Source organism: Alligator sinensis, unplaced genomic scaffold, assembly GCF_000455745.1.
Source record: "Alligator sinensis unplaced genomic scaffold, ASM45574v1 scaffold240_1, whole genome shotgun sequence".
In the NCBI taxonomy this organism is placed as follows: Eukaryota; Metazoa; Chordata; order Crocodylia; family Alligatoridae; genus Alligator; species Alligator sinensis.
Genome location: NW_005841902.1, coordinates 2,535,628 through 2,547,249, shown reverse-complemented (window position 1 = coordinate 2,547,249; position 11,622 = coordinate 2,535,628). Strand labels below are relative to the sequence as shown.

The 11,622-nt window shown below is 41.3% G+C and overlaps 1 protein-coding gene across 1 annotated transcript in view; it reads right to left on the bottom strand.

The window, feature by feature from the left end:
* The window catches only part of LOC102383601 (fructose-1,6-bisphosphatase isozyme 2), a 34,212-nt gene extending 24,784 nt beyond the window's left edge, over window positions 1-9,428 (bottom strand). Inside the window, exons 1-3 of the mRNA XM_006018454.2 lie at window positions 9,058-9,428; window positions 3,122-3,284; window positions 1,841-1,933 (exon numbers count right to left, since the gene is read on the bottom strand). Of these exons, the coding sequence (XP_006018516.1) occupies window positions 1,841-1,933; window positions 3,122-3,284; window positions 9,058-9,230 (429 nt within the window). The 5' untranslated portion in view covers window positions 9,231-9,428. The remainder of the gene's footprint in view (window positions 1-1,840; window positions 1,934-3,121; window positions 3,285-9,057) is intronic.
* Window positions 9,429-11,622: the final 2,194 nt, after the last annotated feature.

Below are 11,622 nucleotides of genomic sequence, written 5' to 3'. Positions count from 1 at the left end.
ACTCTTTCCTGCCTATGCAGGGGGTCAGACTCGATGATCTATTGAGGTCCCTTCTGACCCTAACATCTATGATGTGGACTTATCTCTGGTTATGCATTATGAAGAAAAAGTCTAGATAGACATGTCGGTTTACATAACTGATGCTAAACATTTTGGAACTATGGGCTGGATGAGTAGCACAGGGTTGGTGCATAGAGTCGATCTGTGGGTGCAAACCCATGTGCCTGGAGCTGGCTGCATGCCAGTCTAACCCCACATACCTGGATCTGGCTGTATGCGTCTGAGCCCGCATTGGTGCACTGTAGTGCACAGGGCTACATTATGTGGTCTGTGAGGCTCCACACAGGTCCTGAAATTTGGCAGCAGGGAATGACAATGCTGCCACTGCTCCCTTGCCACCAAATTTCTGGATCTATGGGATGGATGACATGATTCCGTAAGCCACATCTGGCCCAAAGGCCAGAGTTTGAGCATCCCTGTTTTACATCCTGCTAACCTGTGCAAAGCTTACAGGCTGTTTTGTCTTACTGGAGTTAGCTCATGAAAGTTGAAAGCTTGTCTTTCTTCCTAGCAAAGACATTAAAAATAATGAGATCATATTGAGTTCTGATTTGCTTTCAGGGTTATGACCCTTTAGCTTTCACATGTAAGGGTTTTTTTTTCTGCAACCATGAGATCTGAAAATATGTTTTTTTAGAAAATAAAAGCTGAGGACCTAGAGCAGTGATGCTCAGCCAGCAGGCTGGATCAAGCCCCTGGCATGGGGGAACAGCAGACGCACCTTGGCTCTGTCCATCCCCTTCCCTGTACTAGGCTATGCTGCTGCTCCCCCCTGCAGCCCACCCAGCTCTCTTCTTCTCCTCTCCCCTATGGCAGGTGCTCTTTCCCCCCTTCCTTCTTTCTCTCCCCTCCTCTGACACTGGCAGTCACCTCCTCCCCTTTCTGCTCCCCTACCTTAGGGGAATGGTGGTCCTTGGTGCAATCTTACTCACCACTCTAAAACATTGAACTCTACTGCTCTAGAGCAGGAATCATAACATCAGAGAAAAGTAGGGCTGGAAGGGACTTCTGCAGGTCACAGTCCAACTCCAACCCCTTCAAGATATCTAAGCACTGGATCTAGCCCCTGGATGTGGGGGCTTAGTGGCACTCAGGGGTGGGAAGACCCTGGCTGCAGGTACTTCCCCTGTACCGCGGTGGTACCTGAGCCCTAGTGCTCTCCTGTCTCTGACCTGGCAGCCAGAAAAGATTGCCTGCCTTTGGTCTAGTGTAATCATATGACTCTAAGAACCAGAAAACACTAAACCACATGAGACTGACTATAATGTTATGAAAGCTGGGATCACTCTAACCCCTGGCAAACTTGTGGCTGAATGCTCACTACTCCATGTAGCTATGCAGAGGCAAACACTGCAGAATTGCAGGTGATGGATGGGAACCAAAACTCCCAAGTATAAACACGCCTGCCAATTAAGAAACTCTGACTCTGCACACTGACATAGCTGTTTTGGTTACCCCCAGCCTAGGTCTTTCCCCAGCTCTGCAGCAGTGGCTAATGTAGAATGTGGTTGATGTAGCTAACCAATTACCTTCTAATTCTTTTATTATTCCTGTGTGCAAGGGCCCAATATTTCACGTAGTCAGTTCAGTTGTGTGTGCATCATTCTAAGAATTCAGTGCATTATTTCAAATAGTTTTGTTGCATGTCTTTCTAAAACTCTGTTTATACCAGAGACATTAGTGCTAAGGGCCTGGAAATGAAAGTGAAGCAAGCCAATATACCAGAAATGTTTTCTTCTCACAGAGTGAATCATATTGTGTGTGTTGTTCATCCCCTTACCTTCTTGTAGATAGCAAATATTGTTCCTATGGGTGCCAAGCAGTCTATGTTGGAAGAGCCATCTAGTGGATCAAAGCACACCACATATTTACCCTAAAAGAGAAATAACAGCGTCATTGGAAAAGATATGCTGATTTGTACAATCTTTTCCCTTTGCCTGGCAAACACCATCTTTTTCCTACTACATGTAGATAACCAAATACTCTTGACAAATCCAGCCAGAGAAGAATGTGCTCAGGTTTCTGCTGTTTGGTTGATGAGCACCATTGGTGTACACGGCACTTCTCAGAATACAAAAACACAGGCCATCACAGCTTCAGTTTACAGCTTTGCAAACTTCTGAGTAGTTTAGTTTGGGTACATCTAGCATTATTAAATAAGTTATGTTTAGATGCTAGTGGATGCATCTTCCCATGCACTTTAATGCATAGTAGCTTGTTTTACTGCACATTAAAATATCATGTAAAAACAGTGTTCTTTAGCTAATGTGCAGTAAAATTAGGCTACTGCGCATTAAGCATCAGTAAAAAAGTGTGCACTTTCACTACTGTACATTAGGGCATCCTAATGCACACTTATGTAGTACCGCACCTTAGAGTTACTAAATGTAATGAGCATTAATGAACGTGTAGACATGCCCGCTGTGAGAATGGATTATGAGATGAGGTTTGGGAAGAGGGATCGATAGTTTTGGTACGAAGTAGTCCAAACCTTCACCAGTCTGAAGTACTGTGAATTAGGATCTTTTTAGGCCTTTAGACTGGATTGTTAGAAAAGATAAAATATAATATGGGTTCCATTCAAGTGGTAACTAACTCTGTTAGGTAGTCATGTTTCCCTGAAAACATTTAATTTAGAGTCTGATTTTTTTACCTCATCTGCTAACAAATAATAGACCCTTACTTCTTCAGTTTTCTTGCCTAAAATATGTATGCAAAAAAATTCTACCAATATTTAGGAAAGGATATGAGCATAGCAATATTATATTCTGATTAGGATTTTGCTCAACAAGATCATAAATAATTATTCCCACCATTCACTTTGTTTTAATAAAGAAATCTTTGCAAAGGAAGCTTTTAATTTTTTGAGATTGGATCTTCCACTATAACTAATCGTTTAACGAATAGAACAATAATGCAGTTTTCTTCTTTCCCTTGGGAACTTCTGCCTTATTCTTTCTTAGAGGTGAGGCCTCCTTCCTTTTCAGTATTCTGAACAATAGTGCCATCTACTGCCAAATTAAAAAAACAGGCCCCTCACAACACAGATCTATGTACAGACCCTCTTCTCTTTCGGAGTGATAATAGCATCTTTATCCTCTTCAGTGACCAAGACACAGGTGGCATAGGAGGATTGTAGCATGTTAATAACCAAAGAATTGGACAACACATCCAGCTTTTTCACTTCATCACCAGTCACGTTCACGCTTCCCGCTATCCCAAACCTGAAGAAACAGGAATGTGAAACACAAAGAGAACTTGATGCAAAAAGAAAGGACTGTATTTGACAGTAATGTCAGTTTCATTCACGTTAAACCTTTTTACAACATTAGTAAAATTTAGAACATGGCTTTCTGCTGTCAGTCTCCCTCGCATCCCCAGTTTGAGTTTCAAGTTTTTAAAATAGCTTGGTAGATTTTCTTTGCTAGTAGTAAATGAAAATGTCTATAAGGGAAAGGAAGATGGTATTGCTGATTCTTAGCTCTCCTTTGGTCCCTTCATACTAGTTCATACATCATGACTAGGGACAGAAATTGCACACAACCTGGTATAAGTGATTGGAAACTGGTTCAGATCTGTAATACAACAGAAATTCAGTGCACATAAATCGCTTTCAAAATGACCAAAACCAGTTTAAGATAAACCTGGATGGATGTAGTATCAGACTTACCTGATTTAGGTGAAATCAGTTTTTATTGAACTTCTGTCCTACATCCCCTGCAGATTCGAGTCAACTCAGTCCCCCAGCATCCCAGAATGCTTTGTACCTCCCCCCAAACCGCAAAGGGTTGTCAGGCTAGCTTTGGTCCACGGTGTCTGCTCCAGCCAAGCAGGGAGGCATGCTCTAGGCCACTGCAGGCATGTGGCTGACTTTCTGGAATTGAAAGTGAATGTCTATGCAGCTTAGATTAACATGCAAAGATTGAATCGATTCAGCCTCGGGCTTTTTGACTGTCTGTACATAGCCCATAAGGCCCTCATAACTAGGTCCCAACAAATCTCACTGAAATGGCAAATAGGAGTCTCCCTTGGCATTGTAGGGCTGGTGGGATGGCTCTCATCTGTTTTCCCAAATCCTGTAAGACTCCTGATAAAGAACTGGATGAAGCATGTGGCCAAAGAATAAAGGAGGCCTGTTTGAGAGAGAATAGTAGTGCTCTCGTCATTCACTTTCCTCTGCCACTCTGTCTATATCATATTATATAGCAAGATGGTAAAGACATTTTAGATGAGACCTCCGTTATAAATCCCTGTTTTCAGAAATGTAATTATAAATGATTATTTCTGAGGTGAAACTCTCAACCCAGGCAATATTTGTTTTTTGTTTGGTTTTTTTTGTCCTAATTTGGTCTATTTTTGAGAGAGCTTTGTAATGTATTTCTTTCTGCACTTATCATATAGTTGTTGTTTTATTACTCGCCTATAATGCAAATAGATTTTTATTAGGGGAAGTGTGTCAGGCAATTAGTTCCAAATGTAGACTAGTTCATTTAAAAAATGTAAATTTTCCCATTTCAACTTCTGTTTTACAAGCAGTTCTTTCAGATCAAGCCTGATGCAGATTTTTTCTAAATAAAGGCAAGGCTGTCCAAGGTTTACAAAGTGCCTAGTTTTTGGGGGGTTCTTCCATGTTTGGATATCCAGCTTGAAATGCCTTAAATGATCTGGTTTTTATATAGTGCTGTGCTATCACTTTCTGAAAATCAGGCTCCCTTCTGGTGTCTCATTCAAAAATAGAATCACTATGCAAAAATCACTACGATCTTATTTATTTATTTATTTATTTATTTAATTTTATTTAAATCTTGGCAACATGCTTTTATCTTTTGTTTCTCTGGGAGTCTCACTGTTGCCAACGGCCCTTAAGTTTATGCAAGACTGAAGGACGCTATTGTAATTTTCCACAGAAAGATAAATGGTTGCAATGCTTTGTTCACCCAAAACTGTTCAAAATCAGTGGGATGTGGAAGGAATGCAGCATCAAGCCCAACTTATTTATTTAACCATTATTAATTTGCTAAGAAGTCTGACCTGGTTCGCATCATTGGACTCAGTAGTTTAACTGAATGCACCACATACTTTGTCACTTTTTTAAACAAGGAATAAGAGCATGTAGAACTAGATGCAAGTAAATCATATTTCAATAAGTTGCTGTTTTACACAAGGGTAATGACAGCCTCTGTGAAAAACAGAAGTAGGTTCAATATAAAGGTTCATGCTGTACCCTACCTTCAGGGCGTGTACGGCGATGTGTAGACAATGACATTGCTACAGCACCATGCTTTAGTACTTCCTTTTAGAAGCACTATGGATGGTGCAGTGCAGGCGGTTGCTGCACCATGCATGCAGCGCACGGTTAGGTTTTGCCACTCCATCACCATAGCGGCGTGCTATAACCAGGAAACACGCTGCTACAGCAACGTAGCTGGCAATCATGTGTAGACCTACATGATCACTACATCACTGATGCGCACACTATACACAACACAGTCATGTTGCTGTAGGGTGATCTGTAGATGCACCCTCAATGTTTTAAAGTGATTCCCAAAAGCAGTTAAAGAAATCAGTTTGGTAACATGCCTAATATTATAACGTGCAGCTCAGGTTCATTCAATGTGTGCTATTTACCACCAGATGGCTCCTTCTGGAAGACTGTCAAATGCACTTCACAAGAAACCACTGCTCCTCGTAGGAAAACTCATTTCTAGCAGGCTTTTCCCATCTTGTTATTAGGAAATTTGCACAATAACCGGAATTTAGTTAATTAACTACTCTCTCCTCCACTGCTTATTCTTTAACCAGAGTACCACTGGTGACAGGCCAGTCATTGCTGTGGAAATAAGATACAGTTTGAAGGAGCATCTTACACAAGCCTTTAGTATAGAATTGTGTATGTGTATATTCGTGCAAGAAGGGGCTGGATGGGAGATACAGCTGGTGCATTTTATTCAACTTAGAGATGCAGCCATCTCTGAAACTGTGGTTTTTAGTAGTGTAAGGACAAAAAGTAACTCAACCGAATCCATCTTTCCTTTCCTTTCCTTCTTTTTTTTTTTTTTTTTTCCCAAGCCACTAGGCCTGATACAGTCACCGCCCCGCTCAGAAGTCCAGCACTTTTTCCTTACGGTGCTGTACTGGTGCCCTCAAGGAGTATACTAGAGCAAGGGTTGTCAACCGGGGGTACGTGTACCCCCAGGGGTACTAGAAGGCCTTAGGGGGTATGTGTGAGCGGGTGGGGACGGAGCAGCCCTATGCACCATCGTGCGTTGCGGTGCAGGTGCCACCCACCCGGCCAAATGCAGGGGGCAGGGGAAGCTCACATGTGGCATCTGCCACTGCTCCACAGCAGCGTGGCACCCCCCCACTCCATGTCTGGCTGCCAGGGGTACACTGATCCAAAAGAGTTGAAAAGCCCTGCACTACAGCAGTGGTGCTCAACCTCTAGCCAGCCCATGGAGCTTTGTCAGCTGGACTGTGGGTCCAGAAATTTGACAAAGGGGATGTGCAGTGGCAGTTAATGCTGCCACCACTCCTCCATGGCCAAGTATCTCTAAGCCCTGTGGGCCAAAGGATGTGGCCCCGTGGTCTGCGGCAGCGGGCCCAATTTGGTGAGCCTAATCTAGCATGCATGGGGCCAGGGTGCCAGTCCTGATGCAACACACATGGGGCTGGGTCCCTGCACTCAATTGTGTCTGTATGCCAACCCTACACTGGATCAGACCCACAAACCAATCCCATGTATGGGATCTGGCCTGTAGCCCAGAAAGCTTGGGCATCACTGCAATACAGCAGGAGTGGCTAGCCTGTGGCACAAGCACCATAAGTGGCATGTGACAAACCGGGGAGGAGGCAGGCAACACAGTGATGGGGCAGGGACCAGAAAGAAGAGTAGCAGATCAGGAAGGGAGCACAGGGCAAGCAATAGACAGGAAAGCAGCAAATAAAAAGGGGAAGGGGATGGAGTGGCACTTGGCAAGAGTGTGGTACTTAATTTGTGGCAGGCCTGACAAAGGTTAGCCCTCACTATGTTAGAGTATATCACATTACTACACAGCACCCTGCCCTAGCAATGGATATATGAAACCACAGCTAGACACAGGAGCTAGAATGGCCCTGGAGTAGAAAAATAAGGGGTTGGAAGCAGTGAGGAGAGACCACCATGCCTTGTTAGTGTCATCCTGAGGATTTAGATTAGCTCTTATGTGGAGAGAAACTTGTCACTTATGAAATCTTTAAGGCCAATTCCTGTGGCAGGAAAGAAATATTCAGACTTTGTAGAGGACTGATGCTAGTCAGAAAACAAGGAATCAGTGCAGATCTCCTCTACTGGGAAAAAAATATTTTGTTTTTTATGTGCTTGTCAGCAGGTAGTAACATACTAGAGCAGACTTAACCAAATATCACCATTGTTCTGCAATGGCCACATGCTGTCCATGTGGCCTATATGTTACTACAGCTCTGACTGTAAATGTAACCGTTGCACTCTACATGCTACTGCCTACTGAGGCAAGGCAAGTAGCTGGAGCATCCTCTGGCCAAGGGAAGGGAAACAGATGACCTATGAAATAAGTGCTTTCTAAATAGAGTACAACCTCATAACAAGCCCTGTGTAGAACAAATCTCTGCCTTTAAACAATCCTAAGAGCAAGAGCCTCTCTTCTTTTTTTTTTTTTTTTTTTCGTTGTGGTGCAGCAAACTGACCAAATTTTATTATAGCAAACACCCTTTTTAAAGGCACTTTTCTACCAGTCTTATGAGGGTTTGTTATGGTACCGTACTGTATTTCCAAATCCTTCCTGACATTTTATTGTGAAAATTGCTGGGCATACTTTTCTGTATCATCTCACACCGTTGAACGCACATGACATGTCTTTTTATTAATCTACATACAGTATAATTTACTTGATACCATAAAAAGGCATTTCTGTTGAATCGTAAGTAACTGTTCCCATAGGTGACTTTGAACCAAAACCACTCTGTGATTTGAAATAAGTGTGATTATTAAACATTTTCAGGGTGAATTTTCAAAGTCACAGATAGCAGTAGGCTCCCTTTTGCTGTTAAACAGAAAGCATTTTAAAGTCGGTGTTCATTTCCTATACATTAAAGAAGCCATGCTATGCTCTCAAATTGGAGGGGGTTTAGAAATGTCAGGCCTAACTTCATCTTTCTGTAAAAAAAACCAAAGCTCTTACTTCTATTTTGTAAGTTACCCGTTTCCCTTCTGTTTTGTTTCTGTTGCTTCCTTTGTTTCATCAGAGATGATCTGCAGCAGTTCCTTGTTCTCTGACTTGCATTGGCCCTCTCGGAAGTTTGATTCGTTTCTCCTGCTGGTTGTGTCACCCTTTACATAGGAGCATTTACCATCTTCTGTGCTACTCTGACTCGGAGAGATTGAAGCACACACTCAGTCAGCATCCAGCATTTTTCTTAGGGTTGCTGTATAACATTATTGCTAATACCATAGTAACGGATTTGTGCATCAACATTTCCAAGATGGACACACAGCTCAAAAGTTTTTTGCATAGCTCAGAAACTTCCTGTGACAATGTGTGCTTAGAAGTTTTCCAAACAGAATATTTGGCAGATTTGCCAAAAACTGAAACATACCAGTTCCAACATTAACAAATAATAATAACATGAACAGAATAGGAAATAATGGAACCAACCTTTGGTTTTCCTCTCATTTGACTCTGTTTTTAAGGTGAAATATCAGTTGGTAAAACAACAACTAGTCTCTGTAGCCATTTTGGTCACAATATGAAAAGCCCTCCAGAAATGCACCCATCTCCATTATGGTAAAAGCACCACTTCTCCACCCCTGTTGGATACCAGGCTCTGAATTCACACCCCTCAGTGACGTGGTTTCAAAGAGGCATGTTAAACATAAGTATGAATTAATTAAAAATTCCCTGAACATCTGCCCTCTCCCCAGCTTCACTATAGAGGCAAATCTTTCTCCTCTTTCTTTCCCTTCTATTTTAAAATTTGACTCACATGTGGGCAAGGCCTGCCTTTCTGACTGCTGAGGAAATGGCCTTTATGGCAGTCAGCATGGAGTTGATCAGCTGCGTCAGCTCCCCAGTAGCTCCTTTAACTCGTCGTCCTTTTTCCATAACATATCGGGTGAGGGTGAGCATATCTGTTTCGAAGGGGCTTCTGTCAGACATTTTTGCTGGCAAATAAAGCTTTATCTTCTTAGAACAACAAGCTTTCTTGCAGTGCTGTGATCTTCAGTAGCTATTTTATTTTAAGGAGAAGCTGTTGGCTCCTTTGCTAGGCACAGTTTACTCAAATGTTCCTGAGCCCATGTGATTAAATACTTGGAACAGCCGTGCAGTATGCCCATTACATAGATCTTCCACAATGTAGCAGCAGCTTGGGAAAGAGAGTACGGCTGAAAAACTAAGCCAGTCTGACCCACATCATTAAAGTAGTGATTGGCAGATACAGTAATTGTTTATCGGAGCGGTGCTAAGTTAATATAGGAAGTCTTGCTAGCAAATTCATTAAGAGCCCTTCATTAACAAATGAGGAAAATTCTATGTAACAATGCTGAACTGGAATGAAATGGCTGCTGTTATTCTAAAAGAGAGATGCATTCACACTTTTGTCACCCTCTTGAAAAATTTCAAATGGAGAAAATATGCAATGCAGTTGTTGATATAATAGTTGCTTATGCAAAAAAAAAAAAAAAAGAGATTGTGGCATATCACACTAAGCACTCTGAAAGGTCGCTACTGATCTCAAGTCAGCCAGTACAATATGGAAGTGAGTAGCCTCGGTATTTCAGAAATGAAGATGTAAAGTCATTCTCCCAGTTTATTGGTATCTATCTGAGCAGTGAAATAACTTCTCCTGCAAATGCTGTGGAGCAGACACAGGTTGTTTCTCACAGTACTTGCTTTATAATTACAGGCTCCTTAAGGCTTCTTAATCATTCATGGCATAATTTTCAAAAGGTTTAAAGCACTTCCTAGGGGTTGTCAATAAAAGTTGCAGGGCATCATACTGGAGGCTTGTGACTGTATCTTAGCACTGAGAAACATACCTTAAACCTCCAAAAATGGGGATAACATTTAAAGTACCTAACTCTCATATGTATTGCAAAGCTTAATTTATTCATTGACCAGGGTCTTATTTACATGTAAGAATTTGGCATGCTGAGTTACAAAGCTAAACCAAACCACAGCATATTGAACATGTGCACATACATTTGTTTCATATATTCTCTAAAAGTGGTTTTTGTTTCTTGTTAGCCTTCTGTGATCAGGGTTAGATTGACATGAATTCTTGGTGCATGTTAACCTGTAACATTACCAGGCTGGTGTTGAGGAGAAGCACTGGTGAATGATGGAGTATTTCTTTGCTGAGTGGTTATTTATTAAATAACTTATGCTTATGCCACTTCAGCTGAGTTCTATCTACCTCCCAAGTCACTAGATTAATTGTTAAATCAGCTTGGTTACATTGGTGCACCTTTTTTGAATATAGAAAAGCCCTAATTCACAGCCACAGCACAAATAATATTTCGACCATCACCTCGGAGATAATAAACTTGGATTGTCTTATGATATCACTGTGTAGACAGATAAATGGAAGCGAATAGGATTGATAACAAGAATGTTTTGTAACCTGGCAGTTACTTCAGGGCTAATATGAGCACTTTAATTACACATGGTATAATTTTCTAGTATAGATGAGGCAATAAGAACTAACTGAGCATATTAATGATGATTTCTTTGCACCCTTACTCTACTTGTTATCAATTATACTTTATTTTGAAGTTAAAGGGCTGAAAACCCCATATGATAAGATGAAGAAAGTCAGAGCTAATGGAGAAAGTCCTGATTGGTATTCTTCACATAACTCATACAGCTCTCCAAACAGCATGCTACTAAGAAAGAAAGACCCAATAGTGAAATGAATAGCCACACTTCCTTACTTCTGTTAATATGAGTTATAGGAAAAGTTAATGGTTTGTAACTAGTGTTTTTTTTGTTTTTGTTTTTGTTTTGTTTTTTGTTTTTTTCAGCCATTTCTTTAACTTATAAAACTCAATTGAATTCTTGGAAGTATAGTCACTTGATGAACCATTAAGACTTAAATTGGAGACTTTTGAAAGGCTTTAAATAGTGGATTCAGTGGAAAAGTTTTAAATAGTGGATTCAGCTTTTAAAAATCAAAAGGAGTTGACAGTGCTAATTGACACCAGGGAAGGGAGCTCTGCGGTTCCCAGAATTTAGGATAGGTGTTTGTGTCAGATAACTCTGGGAACCACAAAACTGTTGGACTAATGAACAGTAGTCAAACTCAATATTTCTTGTGGCGCCCTTATCGGCAAACTTTTAATCGAAAATTAGGTGGGCAGCCAAGGTGACTATTACACCTAGGGGCTGCGGTTGGGAAGAATTAGTCAGCGTCTCTGTTTTGAAGGAAGGAGAATGGAATGACAGGCTTTATTACTCAGATCGACATGTACAAAGGTACAAGTGTCAGGCAGACAGAAAATATAATTTCCAGAATATTTTGCTGTGAGAGCAGCATCTTGAGGGACAAAGC